The sequence below is a fragment of the Bos grunniens genome, chromosome 23 (assembly GCF_055505025.1).
Source record: "Bos grunniens cultivar Pamir isolate PY7600 chromosome 23, Bosgru_T2T1.0, whole genome shotgun sequence".
Classification (NCBI taxonomy): Eukaryota; Metazoa; Chordata; class Mammalia; order Artiodactyla; family Bovidae; genus Bos; species Bos grunniens.
Genome location: NC_141187.1, coordinates 14673924 through 14693458, shown reverse-complemented (window position 1 = coordinate 14693458; position 19535 = coordinate 14673924). Strand labels below are relative to the sequence as shown.

Genomic DNA, 19535 nt, shown 5'->3' with positions numbered 1-19535 from the left:
GAAGCCCCCAAAAATAAACTCTGACACTGTTTCCACTGTTTCCCATTATTTCCCATGAAGTGATGGGACCAGATGCCATGATCTTAGTTTTCTGAATGTTGAGGTTTAAGCCAACTTTTTCACCCTTCTCTTTCACTTTCATCATGAGGCTTTTTAGTTCTTCTTCACTTTCTGCCATAAGGGTGGTGTCATCTGCATACTGAGGTTATTGATATTTCTCCCGGCAATCTTGATTCCAGCTTGTGTTTCTTCCAGCCCAGCGTTTCACATGATGTACTCTGCATATAAGTTAAATAAGCAGGGTGACAATACACAGCCTTGACGTACTCTTTTTCCTATTTGGAACCAGGCTGTTGTATAGATTATAGATTATAGCTTATATGCAGTACGTTGCATATAATATGCTACTAATAGTATGCAAGTTACTTAATCTCTAAGAGTGCTCCTGTCTTCACCTGTGAAGGAGGGAAAATAATTTTTAGCTTTATGGTACAGATAGATAACAAAATACATGTAAGAGTGGCTGAAACGTAATGGATGTTCAATAAAAGTACTAATAAAGTAATTAGGGGAAGGCAGTTATAAAGAGAACCAGACTATGATAATCTCTTTAATTCTTTTCCCTCTTAAGTAAGAAATCATGTAAGGTCACTAGCACAGCAGCCAGGACGTGGCTGACCATCAAGGGATGCTGTTAATTTAATTTAATATCTTTCATTAATATCTTTCATTTAATATCTCAAGTTATTTCTTTGGGTTCCAGAGCCAAAAAGATGTGTTTATATTCATAACTCAAAATTCAACGAGTTGCTGTGTTGTATGGCTTCCTAAGCATTGATGCACACAGGAATCCCAGGGAATGTTGTTTAAATGTTGATTCAGCGAGTCTGGCACAGGGCCTTGGAGTCTACATTTCTTCAAGTCTCCCAGGTGATGCCTAAGAAGTTGGCCTACTGGTCACACTGAAGAGCAAGGCGTTTGTGGGCCAGACAATAAATACCCTGTCTTTGTTCCTTGAATTGCATTGTTTCATAGAGCTCAAACAGTCTAGAGATGATGTTGTTTTGCACATTTCGCAGCTGAGAAATTTGTGACCCACAGAAGCTGATGAATTAGTTCATGGTTCAGATAATTCAGCATAATTGTTCAGCCACATTCTTTATATACAGTGAGCAGTATTTTTAATTTTGTAACTATTCTCCCATTCTTCCTATGTAGTTATGTTCCTAGAAGTTGAGTTCTCCAGCTGCCTTTTATCTTTGTCATTATTTTCAGCTTTTTAAGAAAGATCTTTGCTCACGTTGAAACGTGACTATAGTTTGTCAGCAACCCCATTGCTTAACCCTGTCGGACACAACCTGTGCTCAACAGCACCATCTTTAGTGGCCGAATGACTGATGGGGGTCAGGCAGATTCTGATACATTTGGGCATAATTAGTCCCAGTTAGCTTCTGCAATCAGAACTCCTTAATAGCCCCCAAGAATGAACTGCCTATTCTCTCAGAACCAGTGAGAAGCCAGCAGGGCCATCAGCTCAGGGGCACCAGTCATCTCCATAATTCTGCCACAGAACAGCCCTAACCCACAAGCTGGGGTATTTTGTATCCCACTCACTCTTTCCAGCTCAGTATCCGAGGATAAGGTCCCAATGCCTTGCACTCCCTAACCTTGTTTTTCCCCATTAATTCCCTGGAATAAGACTGTGTCATAGGACACTTCTGCCATCCTTGTCCCCCAGTTACTCTCTGGGCCACACTTCCCATAGCTGTCCTGGGGTTTAGAACCAGCCGGGGTTTCCAGTTTAGGTGTGCTCCTTGCTTATACCCATTCCTCTTTTCCCCCAACTTTCCCACAGCCAGTACCATAGAGACATGGTTTGTAATTCATTTTGAGATGCTAATGCTGAAAGGAACATGCTGAATTTTTTTTAACAAAGATTATTTTAGAATAATGAGAACATCAAAATCGTGCACAATGGATAAACAATGAACTTCATTTAATAAACAGTTGAATGTAACATAATGATAAAAACTCTGCAGAAGAGCAAGTTTCTCTTGGATCGCTAGTTTCTCTTTTCACAAGGAGATAATAAATGCTGTTGAGCCAAAGGCAACTGGGCAAAAGCCTCAGGTTTTTTTTCTTCCTTCTGTCTTTCCTTCCTTCCTTCTTGTCTCTTATCTTCTTGGTGGGTGTATTTCAGGCTACTTGCAGAATCCCTGTAAAGGGATTCATTATTAACCTATCATAGTATATCATGACTATTTTAATGCCAGTAATACCTCTTCACCATCATTTTAAATACTTGCCTAACAATTAAAATTTAAAAATTTAAAAATAAATAAATACTTGCCTAACAGTGTAAACAATTATGCCATAATTTATTTAATTTCCTAATATGGGGCATTCCGATTCTTTCCCTTTGCTGTTATAAAGCATGCCAGTCAGTGACCTTATTAAGATCTAAGCAAGTGCAGCTCAGTTATTTCCCTCTTGTCTATTCGACTATTTACCTTTTCAAAAAATTCTAGATGGTATGGCATTGCCCTTTAGAAATACACTGCCCAGCATGATGTTTAAATAAATGTAGTAACTTTGCCATAGTATGGTAAGCGCAGTGTTTAAAACTTGAATTCTGAAGTCAGCCTCCCCAAGTTTGAATTCCAGCTCTGTGGTCTGCTGGCTGTATGACCTTGGGCAAGACATACAACTTCTCTGTCCTTCAGGTCTTTTACTTATGATATGAGGACAATAATAGTACTCAGCCCATCTAGTTGTTGTGCAGATTAAGGAAATGTTGTATTCAAAGGGCACAGACCAGTAGCTAGCATTTAGTGCTTGCCCAAGTAATACCAGCTATTGTTGACGATAATTAGCTGGCTTTCCCTTTCTATTCACACTACTAAACCTAAATTTCCACAAAAATATGGCTGCAGATAAAACTTTATTTTTGGCAAGAAATGTTGGGAGCAAAAACAGAAGTAGTCCAGTGGTCTTGAGGGGATAAAGCATGGATTAGAAATTATGGTCAATTCTTTGGTGTGGCCATGGGCTTCCTGGGTGGCTCAGTGGTAAAGAACCATACTGCCAATGCAGGAGACCTGAATTCGATTCCTGGGTCTGGAAGATCCCCTGGAGAAGGAAATGGCAATCCGCTCCAATATTCTTGCCTGGGAAATCCCATGGACAGAGGAGCCGGGTGGGCTACAGTCAATCTGGTCACAAAAGTGACAGACATGACTTAGCAACTAAGCAATGACAGCTTGTGATGTGGCCAGGAATCAAAATTTATAGCACAACAGAACTGCTGATCTAAGCTACAGGCTGTCAGCGCTGTCTCATCAACAGTCAGTTTGGTGGAAACAAGTATCATCACCAACATCCTCCAGTCACCTACCAGCCAGGCTTAGTGTTCAGGCACATAGATTATCTACCATCTTTCTTGTCTATATGAACTAGAACTGAATGGCATGCATTTAGTTTTACTTCTCCAATGGGATTCTTTTACTTCTTTTTGTCCTAGCGACAGAGAACAAGTAAAATTTCTTGTTTACAAAAGCTTATCCTAAAGAACAGACTTATCATGCTCACTTGACCTCTTGGGAGAGCTTTCCTGCAGACAGTTCTTCACTGGCCAACAGGGTTCTGGCAGCTGGGAGACCCCCACTGGGACCAGTGACTAGGTATGAACTTAGGAACTATTTTGGGAGATAGGAAAATGCAGGGAATTTAGGGTCAATCGTTCACTCTTAACTATGAGAGGAGTACATCAGAAACTTCTGAATAGGCATTTTTCTGCATTTTAATTGTTAGGCCAAGTCCTTGGCTGATAAGAAAATTAATTCAACAATGAATCATTTAATGGATGAAGGGAAGACCGGGCATGTTTTTCTTATCTGAAGAGGCTCTGTTGTGTCAAGTACTAAGGAAAAAAAAATTGCACGTCAAAAGGCCTGATCTTCATTCTTACTTTTATATCCAACTAATCAAGCCTCAGGGGGGTGAAGCAATCCAGTTCTTTCATGTCAGCAGAAGTTCTTCACCATTTCTTTGGATTCCTGGTCTTGCTTGTATCCTAAACTCTTATTGTGCAAGACAAGAGTCTTGATGTAACACCAAAGTCCAGTGAGACAGAGTGATCTGTGCGTTAACTCAGCTAATGAGCAGGTCTGTACAGTTTTACAGTGCTTTCTTGTAAGCTTGGAACCCACTTCAGCCCTGCTTAATGGAGTGTTTCCTAGAATATTTACTTCACAATCAGACTATACAGGAGAAATTATTTTTGAAAGAAAAAGCAAGGCAGAAGAATTGACTAGCTACTGCTGCTGCGTCGCTTCAGTCGTGTCCGACTCTGTGCGACCCCAGAGACGGCAGCCCACCAGGCTCCCCGGTCCCTGGGATTCTCCAGGCAAGAACACTGGAGTGGGTTGCCATTTCCTTCTCCGATGCATGAAAGTGAAAAGTGAAAGTGAAGTCGCTCAGTCGTGCCCAACTCCTAGCGACCCCATGGACTGCAGCCTACCAGGCTCCTCCGTCCCTGGGATTCTCCAGGCAAGAACACTGGAGTGGGGTGCCATAGTCTAATATTGGCTGTCTGAAATTTTAGAGACAGTGGAAACCGAAAAACACTTCTACTCCAGAGGATAGTAAATTCTATTTACTATTGTGGTAAATTCTAGAACTAATGATAATTTTCAAAGTTCCAGAATTTTTGCTAAGTATTCAGGGTCAATACAAATGGATACGCATTACTATTTTTTGAAACTTCATTAATTGGCAGTTGTGCATTCAGGCCTCCTCATGAGTGACAGAAGAAAGTAGCAATTATGAATATGTTGCCTCACTGTCTATCATGAGAGGCTCAGGACACACACTATGCAACATTATATAGCCATTAAAAATGAAATAGTTCTATTATATATGTACTGGCATGGAATATTATTTCTGATAAATTGTTTAGAAAAATAATGATATAGAACTCCATTCAGAGTGTGATCTCATTTTTGTATAAACAAACGAAATCTACAAATGCACATAAGGCTATAGGTAGCTTTTCATTAAGAACTAGAAGAATGTATTTCAGCTACTAACCATGGATTCCCCAAAATATTGAGAGTCAATAAAGATGAGAATGGTGGCAAGGGATGGAGAAGAGTGGAGTGTTTATTTTTTAATATATTCACACCTGTGTTGTTCGGAATTCTTTCCATAAATATCTATTTTTATAATATTTCACATAAAAACATTAACACCTTTTGTATCAGAAACTAATGTCTCTATGTCTCTGACAGTTTGAAGCCTGCTACAAGGTAAGATTATGTCAGTCAGCAAATGGTACAAATAAGTACCCCTCCACCCAAAGATGCTCCTTAAAAATGACAGTGCAGATTGGGAAGCAACAGCTGTCATGTGTCACAGACTGTAGGAAGAAGTAAGAGCGACATCCAAAGCTGCTTGTTTTCGTTCAGCTGCAGAGTTGTGTCCGACTCTTTGTTGACCCCGTGGACTGTGGCACACCAGAATTTGCTGTCCTTCACTGTCCCCCAGAGTTTGCTCAGACTCATGTCCATGGAGTCAGTGATGCTATCTAACCACCTCATCCTCTGCTATCTGAAGGAAATCATTACATCTTATTTGAGCAGGCTGGTAGTACTAGTGGAAAGGAGATGTGTTCTGTTCAAAATGATCCTGAAAGTGTGCAGGTATTTTCAAAACAATGTGAGAAAGATAGACTGCCGCAGTATAATGATAGCATCACGGATAGTGATTGCCATTCTTACACCTTCCTTATCAAGAGTCTTATCTCAACACAGAAGGAATCATTCCATTGATTCTATACTGAGGCTGTAGATACAGGGACATGGAGAGGGAACACAAGGAAGAATAAGAGTCAAGAATTGCCCCATGATGCTCATAAACTAACGGAGGGGTGAAGATGCCATGCAGACCCTAGAATGCAGTGTGGACACTATAAACCACAAACTAAGCTTCCTGGCGTGGCCTGGATGTTCCCTCCAAAGGCAGATGTTTGTTTTCTATTTTTTATTTGGTTTAGAATAGGACTAACATGAAAAATCCTTTAAGGAGAAGGGAAAGATCAGCATGAAGAGGTGCTAAGGAGGTAACTAATCAGGTAATCCTGTGAGGAGCCTGGGGAGAGGTTGGCCATGAGAAGGAGGAAGGATATTATCCAAAATCAGAAGGAAGAGGGCTGAGAGGTGAGACAGAGACACTGGCAGGTGGAGGAAAAGATAGCTGAAGGAGCCCACTTGAAACAACTTTGACTTCTCAGTCTAGTGAGAAGCTGCATTATTGATGGAGGCTGGGGGCTGTGGAAGGATTTGGAAGAGCCACTGTGAATACGGTATGTTAACCAGGAGTAATTCAAAGGGTTTGGGGCACCACTCAGGTCCCAGGTCAGACTGAGCAGCATGAATTTTTAATGAAACTAATAAAAAAATTTTTTCATTACTTTAGCAGTGTTGCAGGCTAGAATGCATATCTTGTAGAAATCAAATGATTCTTGAATTGAAATCTGCATGTGAAAGTCCACTGGAAATTAGTCAAATAATTGGATCATTTCCAGATTTCACTTTGCCAATTTGTTTCTTCCTCATTAATGTTTATAGTCAAATCGGATACCTGTATTTTCATAAGGAAGTGAGAACAATATCCTGTAATTCAAATGTTAACTAACAAAGTAATGCCACTAGAATTTCTAAAGTTTCAAGCTTGTAGTTGATTCTCATACATTATGTATTTTTAGGCTGGAAAAACTAATAACATCCTTTTTGGAAGACCAGGATCCAGAGAGTAAACTAGAGGTTGGCACTGATATGCGTAAAATTCATCACTGTTTCCATTATTTAAAGGTAAATTTAAACATTTCCACTAGTAGAAGCCATTGTCTGCTGTGTTTGAACTGCAATAAAGCTTTTCTAGTTGACCTGCTCTTGAAAGGTTGAGGAGCCAGCTTCCCATTTCCAGAACAGTATGATCTTTGAACCATTGAGATGGTTCAAACAGATGATCACTGAATTTCTTCAGAGGTTGTATCTTACTTTCCAATGGATAAGCTCAGACCTTGGACTTCTAAAGCTTTGGCCGGGAATCTCTCTACCTTCTACACAAAATCGTTTCGTGTTCAAAATCCACTTATTTTTGAGCTATGTCAAAAGAATTGTGTCCTTCATTTTTCTCCAGCAGCTTCTGTCTTAGGTTTTACTTTCATGATGACACAGTGTGAATATCATTAGCCTCTATGTCTGCCTGACTTGTAATTTAGCATACTTCATGAAGATAATAGACATTTGTGTGAGTCTGTTCTGGACTAGGCATAGAGAAGGCAAAGTTGAATAAGTAAGTCATGGAGGAGACAGATATGTAAAGAATAATTATAAGACATGACAACTGGTTTTTTTTTTTTTTTAAGTGTGAGTTAGTGATATGAGGTTATAGAGAAAGCAAAAGATGTTCAAGAGAAGACAGTGTTTGAGCAGGATTTTCCCATGTTAGGGAAGGAAAGACAAGTTAAGGGGGAGGGGTATGATGAAGGAGGTAGGAGGAGGAAGACACGTTGCAGCAAAGGCAACCGCATTGCAAGGCGAGGCATCAGAGGAGAACACCTAATGTGTGCAAGGCATTGGTAAAGGCGAAAAGAATCAGAGACACAAGACACTGGGAGTAGACGTGTGGGTGCTAAGCTCTTGTTTCATCTTACAGAAACTGCTGAATGACAAGAAGATCCACAGACAGAGCACAGCCCCCTCCGAAAACAAAGATCAAAACTGCCAAGAACCATTAAAAGAGGAAGAGTATAAAAAGCTACGTGATATTCTACAGCAGAGGGACAATGAAATCAGTATCCTTTCTGCAGAGATTAGAGACTCTTCTTCTATGGGGTTGGACCAGGAAACCCTTAGCTATCTTCCCCTAGCCACATCACCCAGCTCCCCACCCAGCTTCTAGCTCACGTTGTTTCTTTCCATTTAGAAGTAAAATGTCCCTTCACCAAACATGTTGTCGCCACTAGTAAAAGCCAGAGTTGCCATAAAAGAAAAAAAAAAAAATTACCTTGCTTTTAGCTAGATATCACACCATTATGGGAGACATTTCAGTTTATTGAAAAGCATGGGTTTTCTTTCTCTCCACATTAAAAAATTTTTAATATATTTTTGACTACTCTACAGTGCTCTTCCTGTTTTAGTCCTGACCCAGTGAGCTAGCTGGTTATCTTTAGCTAGCTGGCCGGACACCGGGCTGACCACAGCCTCACCATGGCCCAGAATTTGTGGCCTCTGTGTGTGGGTGAAACTCGAATGATGGCCGAGAAATGACAAATGGTATTTAGCTTATAAAGAGCAGAGATTGATTTAAATGTAACTTTTTTATTTAAAAGCCAGATCTACCGCTTTGAGTTCCACTTACAAATGTTCCCAAATTTGGAAATGAGTGTAGATGAGCGTTAAGGATAGAATTCTTACGTCTCTAGGAGACAGCGTATATTGGGGACTGAAAATTGTAACAGCACATGGGAACTGCCTCTCTTCCAGACGACGTGCATGCGTGCATGCTAAGTCGACTCTCTGTGACCCCATGGACTATAGCCCGCCAGGCTCTGCTGTCCCTGGAATTCTCCAGGCAAAAATACTGGAGTGGGTTGCCATTGTCCCCTCCAGGGAATCTTCCTGACCCAGGGATCAAACCTGTGTCTCTTACATCTCCTGCATTGGCAATGGGGTTCTTTACCACTAGCGCCACCTGGACAGCCCACAGATGAGATGGTTACCTCTCAGTTCCGTTCAGTTCAGTCGCTCAGTCATGTCCAACTCTTTGCGACCCCATGAATCGCAGCACGCCAGGCCTCCCTGTCCATCACTAAAGAGCCCCTCATGGATGGTTAGATCTCAGGTATCCCCAGTATTTCTTCAGTATTGTTTCTTATTTTATCTTCCAAGCTTCTTGCAAAAGATTTGGCATTTTCATTACATTTGCAGGCTTTAAACATGCATGAGAAATTATTTCGGTCAGTTCTTTATGAACAAATATTTTTGTTCACTTCTCAAAAATTGCTAAAAGGTATTTTAGCTTTAGCTATTGTGCAAAATTCATAAAAAATAGCTTACATGAAGGAAATCCAGTAATAAAGAGGTAAAACCAAACCAAATAGGAGGTAGGCACTCTGCCTGATTAACTTCAGCCTCTAATTTTGGTTGAGTGTTAGCAGACCCCATGTGTCTGATTCAAGTGGGCTCGAGCCGCTTTATTATCGGGCCAGTAACAGTGAATCTGACTGTGAGCTGAACTCCCACGCAAGCCCGAGTCTCCGAGAGCTGCTGCAGTGTTGTCGCCTTGCATTCCTTTTCCTCTCTCCTGCCCCATCCATCCCCAGAGATGGTCCCAGCCGAGGCCTCAGTCCTGGCCCCAGCCCCAGTCTGAGCTCTGCTTCTTTTCCTGGCCTTGATCCTAGTTCAGGATCATCTCCCCTAAATACTCCTACCAACTCCTTAATCCCCTTCTGGGCTTATGAATGTCTGTGCATATGGGAGGGATGAAATGAGATATGACAGAGAGGGAACAGTCTAGGCTTGTTCGTATATGTTTACTTTACAAAGGGAGTGAGAGAGAGACATACATCATTTCTTCACTGGTAAATCCAGGTACCGCTGTCCACGCAGGGCTGTGCTAGATTCTTTCCCGACCGTGAACAACTCCAGCGGGGTCCTCGCCTTCTGAGACTCATATTTGCAAGGAGAATGTATAGGAGGCATGGTGAAAAGAGCACTGAACTTGGAAGTTCACACCCAGATGGATGCCCTAGCTCTTCATCCGTCATCTCCCACAACACTGCCTCTTGCCAGCATCTCAGAGCTGAGCAGAGCTGGTAAGATGCCGCCTGGCTTGTGCTCCGGGCTCTGTAGAGTGCTGCACCGTGGAGGGTGTGACCCCAAAGACAATGGGCAGACTCAGAAGAAGGAGGGAGAGCAGCTAAGACATACTCATCACAAAGCTGACATTTATCAAGGGCTAATGACCAAGAAAGGCTCCTGACGTTTCATATGTCTCACAGTCAGGTTGGAGACGATTTTCATTATCTTTTTTGGGTAGAACCAAGAAGGCCAGGATACTGACAGGAGGAGTGAGAAAGATATGGCTTAAAATAGGAGGAAAATTGATCCAACTAGAGCTCAGCAGAAGATTGTCCTGCAAACAGAAAGACAGTGTGCGGCCTGGAATGCTCTCCGTGGAAAGGGAGTGAAAACGGTGTCACTTCAGTGGCATTATCAGCTTGCATAAAGTTCGGACATGTCTTCACAAAACACTTAACGGGGTGACACTTGGTCCCCAGGGCTGCCCTTGGCAGGAACAGAGGCGCGAATGAGATGGGAGCTGGAAGCAGGGCCAGACAAAGGGAACCGGAGAGAAGGCGGGCAGCGAGATGAGTCTCTGCTGTGGCCTTTGTGAACGTCCATCAGAACGCCGCGTTTCTCTGGTTCAGTCTTTCCGGCAGGTTCCCGTTACACTCAGAGTAGCAATCACGCTTCTTCCTCCAGGTGAAGAGGCCCCACGTGATCTTGCGCCCACCCAGCCCCTGCTTCGTGTCTTCTGCCCTCACCCCGTGCACGTTAGGCTGTGGGCACGGTGCCTCTCTGCCCTGACTTATAACACCCGGCTTCCTAACCTCAGCAGTGCCGCCGTCAGAGCTATCCTGAGCAGTCCTCTACCCACTGGCCACCAGGAGCATCCCCAACCCCTCTGCAGAAGGAAAGCCCAAAAACAACCCAAAATATCTCCAGACGTGGCCAAGTGTCCCGTGGGTGGTGAAATAGCCTCTGTTGTAAACCACTGCCCAGCCCGTTTCTCCTTCGGGTTTCAGCACTCGCCACTTCCTCTGCTTAGACACCCTCCCTATGTCTGGTTCTTCTTGTCATTCAGGTCTCAGCTTCAATGTCATTTTCTAAAAAGCCTGTCTTGAGGCCTGAACCTTTCTTGAGCACCCAGTAGAAAGCAGCCACTCAGTCACTCTCGACCTTTTTAAAAAACTAAGCAATCTGGCACTTCTGCCCTCGTATGTGTGTGCCTGTGTGTGTGAGAGAGATCCAGCTTTCTCCAGTAGACATCTGCTTCATGAGAGCAAAAAGCCAGTGTGCCCCTGCATCTTTCTATCTCTGTGCCTAGAACACAGCATTGCCTGGCACCCAGTGCAAGCTCCAAGGAATGTCGCTGACTGAGTGAAGGAAGGACATGGCCATGGCCAAGCAGGAATCAGTGAAAGTGCGTGGTGGTCTCGATAATCACCCCCGCACAGAGGAATGGGGAATTCCTAGACACCACCAAAGTTGTGAACACCTTTAGTAAATACAAGCTTGTTTGAGGTGAAGAACAGAGGCTGTGTCAGGGCTTGTAAGAGAAAAACCATGCTTCCAGAAATCACAAAAAAGCTGAGGTCAAAGCTGAAGAGGAAAATGGAGGTCAAGTGCTCTCCATGTTCCCTGCCCAAGAATGAACATGCCTGGATGCCTCCCCCGGCTTCGTGTAGCCGTCTTGTCCTACACCATCTTCGAGTTTCCTCAGACTCCTGTTTGAATGAAGCCATCTGCAGGGCTGGTGAGGCCTTGGATTCATCTCAGTGCAATGCAGGGAGAGTTATGAGGTTCTCCAAAGAGTGTCATCTTTTCTCCTCATGATGGCAGAATCCCCTAGAGGTCTCGACAACTTGAACTTGAAAGAACAGTGAAGGAGGGTAGAATGGAGTGACTTTATCACTCATTATCAGTGCTCCTAATAGATCCATATGGCCCACAGAAGTTCTAATTTAAAATGATAAATCTTTACTAATGGGGCTTCCCAGGTGGTGCTAGTGATAAAGAACTTGCCCCCCAGTGCAGAAGACAATAAGAGATGCAGGTTCGATCCCTGGGTCAGGAAGATCCCCTGGAGGAGGGCATGGCAACCCACTTTGGTATCCTTGCCTGGAGGATCCCATGGACAGAGGAGCCTGCCAGGCTATAGTTCGCAGGGTCGCAAACAGTTGGACATGACTGAAGTTGCTTAGCATGCACATCTTTACTAATAATTCACCTCTTTTAGTGAAATTAGAGAGACCAAAAATTAGAGACTTTTAAAAAGGTGACTTAAAGCCCCGTTCAAAGGTATGCGGAATGAGCATGAGTTGGATATGGAGGTGGTCTGGCCCCAGAGCTGACTCTGCTGGGCTGCCTGCTGGGCAGGCTCTGCGTTCTCCCTGCTTCTCGTCCTGCCGATTCCAGAGCTGCTTCCTGCATTCAAGTCTTGTTTACGGAGACAGCTCCATTGTCAACCACTACCCAGGGTTCGTTTTCCTTTTTACAAATGCTTTCATGAAAGCTTTAAGCCCAAATTAGTTTGAACTCAAAGATTTTAAAGGCCTTTTGGCTTGCTCGTTTTTCATGTAATGATAATGGTGCCCTATTGAAAGGCCAGCAGCCTCCTACCCTGTCCATCGCTTTATCAAGGACCTCAGAAACGTGAAGTCTTTCTTTTGTCTGTCTTTGTCACATGACCATAGCAAGTGTTGTTGAAACTATCAATCTCACTTGAAAATAAGTGTTTCGATCATTCTAATCCATCATGAGTGACTAAATCCTTAAGTCAAGTTTTAGATATTTTGGTAAATATGTTAAAGAAGGAGAAGAAGAAAGCTCAGGACGCTCTCCACCTCTCCAGCGTGGACAGAAGTCAACTGAGTCATGGCCAGAGCTCCCCCTTCCCACCTGGGAACCCGGACGGTCCGAAGACATTGCCATTCTCAGCTTCCACTCAGGCCCTGGACTCCAGCACCTCTCCATACAGATCCAGTTTGCTCCACAGAAAAACAGGTCAGTTATACTTATTTATACACACAAACTCTATAATTATAAATCAAAAATAGAGGCTGTCAAATTATACCTCCATATAAAAAATAAACAAACATGTAAATGATTATAATCTTTATTATTATACTAAGCATCCTAAATATTACCGTTTTTAATGTTACCAACATTTCTTGAAGTCTTGAAGTTGTAGTAGAAGCAGCTGCAGCAGCAATAACAGGAAACCCCAAGTAAAGTATGTGCTCAGTTGTTCAGTTGTGTCCGACTCTTTGCAACCCCATGGACTGTAGCCCGCCAGGCTCCCCTGTCCATGGAATTTTCCAGGCAAGAGCACTGAAGTGAGTTGCTATTTCCTTCTCCAGAGCATCTTCTTAACCCAGAGATTGAATCTGCATCTCTTGCATTGGCATGTGGATTCTGTCGCCATTATTTCCACTCTGGAAAAAAAAAATTCATTCTCCATAATGGATTTCAGTGTAGCATCCTTTAGTTTTAAATGTGCGAGGATGAAGACTCTAACAACTTATCTGTCAGAATTCATTTTTATAATGACCAAATCTCTTAAATGCCAGTTTCTAAAACTGATGACTAAACTGAAAACACAAAGTGTGGACTGTCCCAGAGGCTGAAATAGAGGGTTCAGGGCAACAGCAGAAAAGCCAACTGTAGAGGAGAGAACAGAAAACTTCCTCCAATACAGGAGGGAGAGAAGAGTCACCACTGATGTGATGAAACAGTGTTTATTTATGAATCCACAGGAGCTCTCTGCAGCAGACTTATTTTAGGATATGATCACAGTCTGCCTTAAAGGACAATGAGCACACACAGCTTTGTCGGATAATAGGGTTTGTCAGGGTTGGGCCGACTCCGAGGCACCTGCCCCGGGTGTGGTTTTTGGTGAGTGTGTTGGTACCACCACCACAGCGGACTCCCCAGGTGGCGCTCGCGGTAAAGAACCTGCCTGCCAATGCAGGAGACGTAGGAGATGCAGGTTCTATCCCTGGGAGAGAAAGAGCCCCTGGAGTAGGAAATGGCAACCCATCCCAGTATTCTTGCTTGAAGAATCCCCATGGACCGAGGAACCTAGCAGGCTACAGTCCACAGGGTCGCAAAGAGTCAGACACCACTGAAGCGACCGAGCATGCAAGCCCCATCACTACAGCAGCCACAGAACCATGCTGGAAGTCCAGGTTGGTTTTATATGTTTCTCTTTCTATTAGACTGGCAGACCATGTGTATAGTTGACCAATGCCTTTCTTGTGAAGACATCTGACATACTTCAGACTCCAAGTATGGAATGTTCTAGAACAAAGGGATAAAGAGCTTCCCTTTTGCAAGTTAGGTTGAAATTTTCTGTGTAAACATTTGTTGGGATGAACAACCTGCCATGTGTGGTTTTCTTATGCATCTAGCTTGGAAATAATTAAATAAAGAGTATGGTGCTCATTAAAGAGCACACTTTTTAGTTAATAGAGACAAGACTGAGAAACCTGGAAGTGTATTTGGTGATGTTATATCCCTTTATCTCTTTATTCATTCCAAATTTCCTTGCTGTGAATATTTCTTTAGCAACAGAGTAGGATAAGTTCAAATCCCAGGAAACAAAGATGCTATTTTTTACCATTGATCATGGTGTCAGTAGACAGGAACAAGCAATCGTTCTCCATATGGCATTTCTGTACTGTCTTATGGGTAACAGCTAGCTGGAAAAAAGGAGGCCCTCTGGACTGGTGAATTCATTAGTTCCGCCATCATTTTTTTTCATTTCTTTATTCAACATACATTTATTGAGTACATGCTTTGTTGTAGTTACGGTGTCAATCATTGTCATATGGCTAAAGCTTACATGGGCTTCCCTGATGGCTCAGAGGGTAAAGAATCTGCCTGCAATGCAGGAGACCCATGTTCAGTCCCTGGGTTGGGAAGATCCCCTGGGGAAGGGAATGGCAACCCATTCCAGTATTCTTGCCTTGGAGAACTCCATGGACAGAGGAGCCTGGTGGGCTACAGTTCATGGGATCGCAAAGAGTTGGACACCACTGAATGACTCAGATACCAAGCTTACATAGTCCTTACATGTATAAGGTACTATACTTAGTTCGCTACCTGAGTGAACTCATCTAATCCTTATTCCGTTAAGTTGTTGTTTTACCCCCATATTACAGACAAGGACATGCATGGCCCAGCAGCCCCTGACCTCAGAGCACTTACAGACTGACAGAGAAGAGAGTCTCGAGCAGTTCATTTCAAAGTACACTCTGTATGGCTGAGAGAGCACACAGCAGGGAGACTCTCCTGCAAGTTAAGACCGGAGGACCCAAAGTGGTCATGGGGGTGGGGCATGGCTGGGAGGAACTCTGCAAGCAGAAGGAATCACTTGAACGGCTTCCACTGGCTCTGTGGTGGAAAGGAGCATTTTATGAAGCAGAAAGGCCAGGAGTGGTGGGCTCTGGGGAGTGAGAGGCTGGGAGGACAGGTTCAGCAGCATGCTGGGCAGACGGACTGGCAGCAGAGGACACAGGACCAGGCCACCCTTTAGGAGGCTGTTGTAGTCCAGGAGTCCCAGCCAGAGGATGGGGAGGAGGAGAGAGGTGGCGTATCAGAAACACTCCAGGAGGAGCAGGGCTTGTTGTTGTAAGGGTGGTTACGGGGGGTGATGATTGGTCCCCGGGTCTCTGGGTGGCTGGTGAGGCTCTTCACAGAGGTGGAGAGCAGTGCCTCCCCTGGCCTGGCAACAGCTGGCATTGTTGGCTGCAAGAACGTGGCACTGGCCATGAAATGAAAGGTCAGCATCAGTTCCTGAGTTAGAATCGCTTGCTCCTGGTGGAAGGAACTCTCTTCCGTGGCCTTTTCTGAAGACGCACACTGTCGCGCCTGTGCACTAGTGGCCTCCAGTATCGCTACCCTGCCCCTCGCCATGTGCCAGACCTTCTCTGTTTCTATTTTTTCTCGCCCACACCATCTCCCTTCTCATAATTCTTCTTCCCCGCGCATCCCGTAATCTCTCTCCCAACTCATAATTATAGCCAGTTTTTTTCAGTAACTCTTTTATCCCTTGATATTGCTATCAAGACAGACTGTAGTTTTGTTTGGAGGATGAATTAAGTTCACTTGAACATAAAAGCACTGAAAAAATTATGGAAATTGTTTGCAAAGTCCAAGTACAAAGGAGGTAAAGCAGTTTTGGAGAAAAGCCTTAGAGTTGAAAGCGTTTTCAAGTTGTTGTAACTGTCGGATATAGTTCTTGCAATGACTTTAAATAGGACTAGGCTCACAAGTGGGTTGATAATGATCTAACCATTTGAAGGAGAGATTAATGGTTTTATTTTTTGGCAAAACTACAATTAGGTTGAAAACTGCTTGATGAATCAGATGCCGCAAAGCAACAGGTAACGGGGTAGTTTGTTGCGATATTTAAAATCCTGGGCGCTGATTGGGCTTTTATTCATGCACTATTTTATATACAAGAGGCTTGTATAAACTAAAACAAATACAAAAAATTAATAAGCATGTTGTTTAGATGGAAAGTATTACTGCCTTCTGTAGGTGTTGTCAGATTCTATTAGCCATCCCTGTCTTAATGCAGAAAGCAAGTAAATTTGACCATCTTCCACTCTGAGGCTGTTGTGCAACTGTTTCCCCTTTGGAAACCCTCCCCCTTTTCCCATTCATCTGCTACTTTATGCTGAAAACAACTTCTTTCAAATCCCTTGTGTGAAAAGAAAATGAAACCAAATTCATGGTTCACCAGAGAGCACCCCCATCCTTGCATGAGCCGCCCACCAAGACAGAGGGAGGTTGGGGCTTCCAGAGTCTTTTGTTGTTGTTTTGGAGGTTAAATGTCTGTTTCACTTTCACTGGAATAATGAGAGGGGTTGTTCAACTCCACAGTGTACAAAGAGCCATCCGTACTGTTCTCTTTAAAATAGAAGGAATATTATAGTTTGGGAGTTTTTGTTGTTGTTTTTTTGTGGGGTATCTTTCTGATTTGGTTCTCCAACTGTTCTTCCAAATAGTCACCTGGAACCAGTCAACATCCCAGAAGCCCCTCAGGACTCACCACTTCCTTTAATGGTCTGAAATGCTAACAAAATCCACTCATCACAGGTGATGTCATTGGCATCTAAAAAAAAAAAGTTAGTCGCTCAGTCATGTCCAACTCTTTGAGACTCCATGAACTATAGCCTGCCAGGCTCCTCTGTCCATGAATTCTCCAAACAAGAATCTTGAAGTGGTTAGCCATTCCCTTCTCCAAGGGATCTTCCTGGCCCAGGGATCAAACACAAGTCTCCTGCACTACAGGTGGGTTCTTTACCATCTGAGACACCAGGGAAGCTCTGGAGACTCCAGACTCTTTTTCTCTTACTCTGGGAGAATTTGTTGAGTCCTTCATATACACAGGAAGGCCCCAGGGTAGTCCTTCATATACACAGGAAGGCCCCAAGGTACCTGTTGAGGGAGGCTGCGGTGATTGTGGGGAGGACTAAGAAATGCTTTTGGGCAACAGGGAAAGAGCAGAGAATAAAGTTAACAAGTGCTATAAGCAGGAAATACAAGAAATGCTACTGCAGGAATTTGAAAGAGAAGGGAAACGTTTCAATAAGTAAATCGGCAAAAACATTACGGAGCAAGTGACTTGGAAATTAGGCCTTTAGAGTTTGGACATTCAATGATGGAGGGAAGAACTTTGTCAACATTCCAGGTTTCAAAATTAATGTAAACAAAGGCTTGAAAACGAAAGCAAGTAAAGTTGCAGGAATATCTGTTTAACTGCTGTCTTGGAGTTTGTTTTTTAAAAAAAAATTCAACTGAGCATATTTTAAAAATCTTACTGTCTTTATTCAACAATTTGTGAATCAAGCAGCATCCCCAGTCTAGCAGACAGTAAGGAGCTCTGAGGAGCTGTACAAAATGAAAGACTTTTGCAGGCAGACAGGAATGGGAACAAGCAAGTGAAAATACTGGCCAAAGGCAGGTTGGTTATAGCAACCTTCCTTTTGGGCGCAACAGGGGTCTGTCAGGCAATTTTTTTGTTTGTTTATTTACTTGACTGCTCCAGGTCTTAGTTGCAGCACGTGGGATCTTTAGTTACGGCGTGCAAACTCTTGGTTGCGGCATGTGGGATCTAGTTCCCTAACCAGGGATCAAACTCAGGCCTCCTGCATTGGGGGTGCAGAGTCTTAGCCACTGGACTGCCAGGGAATTTTGTGTCAGGTAGATTCTTGACTGACTGGTTTAAGACTCCACTTCTGGAGGAGCCAAAACTGTAATTCAGTTAAATCTTCCTTTGGTGACATGGGGTTTAGCATAAATGATTCCATTTGGGACCTGTTGTCTTGTTTTTAGCAAGAGGTACAGGAAGTCAGAATAAATAGGGTAGAAAAATGATTGGGAAATTGTTAGGATGATTGCTTCTGGGAGGGGTAGAGGAATAGATGGGAACTTCTGTTAATATTATATGTTTTCATATTATTTTAATTTCTTACTTTTATTTCTTGAACAAGTAGGCCCATGTTATGAAAACACATAAAACCTCACCAGGGAGTTTCCTGCTTTCAGTTGCAAGGGAACCACCAAAGCAGAGGGGGGCATTGTGCTCTGGGTGGTTTTTCTGGAAGAAATCTTTAGGATGTATTGGAAATGAGGCACCGGGAGACTTGAGTAAACGGTTTGGAAGCTAGCATCATAGTCTGATGAAGGCAACAGAGAGGAGCTGAAGAACTTGCCACAACAGCCCTTCACGGCATAAAGGACAGCTCTGTCCTCCCTCTCCTCAGCTTCCAGAGTTCTCCTGGCGCTGAGGTTGCAGCGAGAGGCACATGCAGGAGGATGGGGAGTTGGTGCCTCCGGGGGCTGATGCAAACCTTGAGGCAGTTCTTTGAATTTGCTCTCTTCTGGCTCAAAGGGTTGCTCTCCAGAACAAAAGCTACTGTTACGAAGGTTTCATATATCCAGTCCACAAAGTTGAAAAGAAATGTTCAAAGAGAAATTTATGGAGGCAAAATTCATCCACAAAACGATTCTTCCTATTCCAGAGAAGAATCACAATTAGATTTTCTAAGATCCTTTCCAGCTTGCTTTGTTGTAGACCTCAGGCACAAATACTGACCCCTGGCTTTTCAAATCTCTCGTGATCCATCTCACCCTCTCTTGGAACTGACCACACTCATCTTTGCACTTCCCCATAAATGCAATCAAAGAAAGAGTGAGTTAATGATCATTGCCTTCTCTGTAGCTTTGTGGTCAATCTCATTTCTGCAGGAAGCATTACTGACCAGGTTTACTCCAAGGGCTTCCTAGGTAGCTCAGTGGTAAATAATCTGCCTGGCAATGCAGGAGACCTGGGTTCATTCCCTGGGTCAGGAATATCCCCTGGAGACGGGATTGGCTACCCACTCCAGTATTCTTGCCTGGAGAATCCTATGGACAGAGGAGCCTGGTGGGCTACAATCCATGGGGCCACAAGGAGTCGGACACGGCTGAGCGACTAACACTTTCACTCACTTTCACTTTTCACTGTTTCTGAGGAATTAACCTTTGCATCCTTCATATTTGAAGGGTCTATAGATTATATGAATAAATGACAGTCATGAGAGAGAGAACAAATCACTTGCTTTAGCTCCAAAATCAGTGCTCACAACCATTTTCAAATGTCTGTTTAATCTGATAGTCTTTGCAATCCCAATA

At 43.4% G+C, this 19535-nt stretch overlaps 1 protein-coding gene across 1 annotated transcript in view; it reads left to right on the top strand.

Annotated features, from left to right (window-relative positions):
- Positions 1-19535, top strand: part of KIF6 (kinesin family member 6) — a 410786-nt gene that overhangs the window by 212823 nt on the left and 178428 nt on the right. The window contains 3 exon segments of the mRNA XM_086369695.1: positions 6764-6869; positions 7720-7858; positions 12639-12854. Coding sequence (XP_086225821.1) covers positions 6764-6869; positions 7720-7858; positions 12639-12854 — 461 coding nt within the window.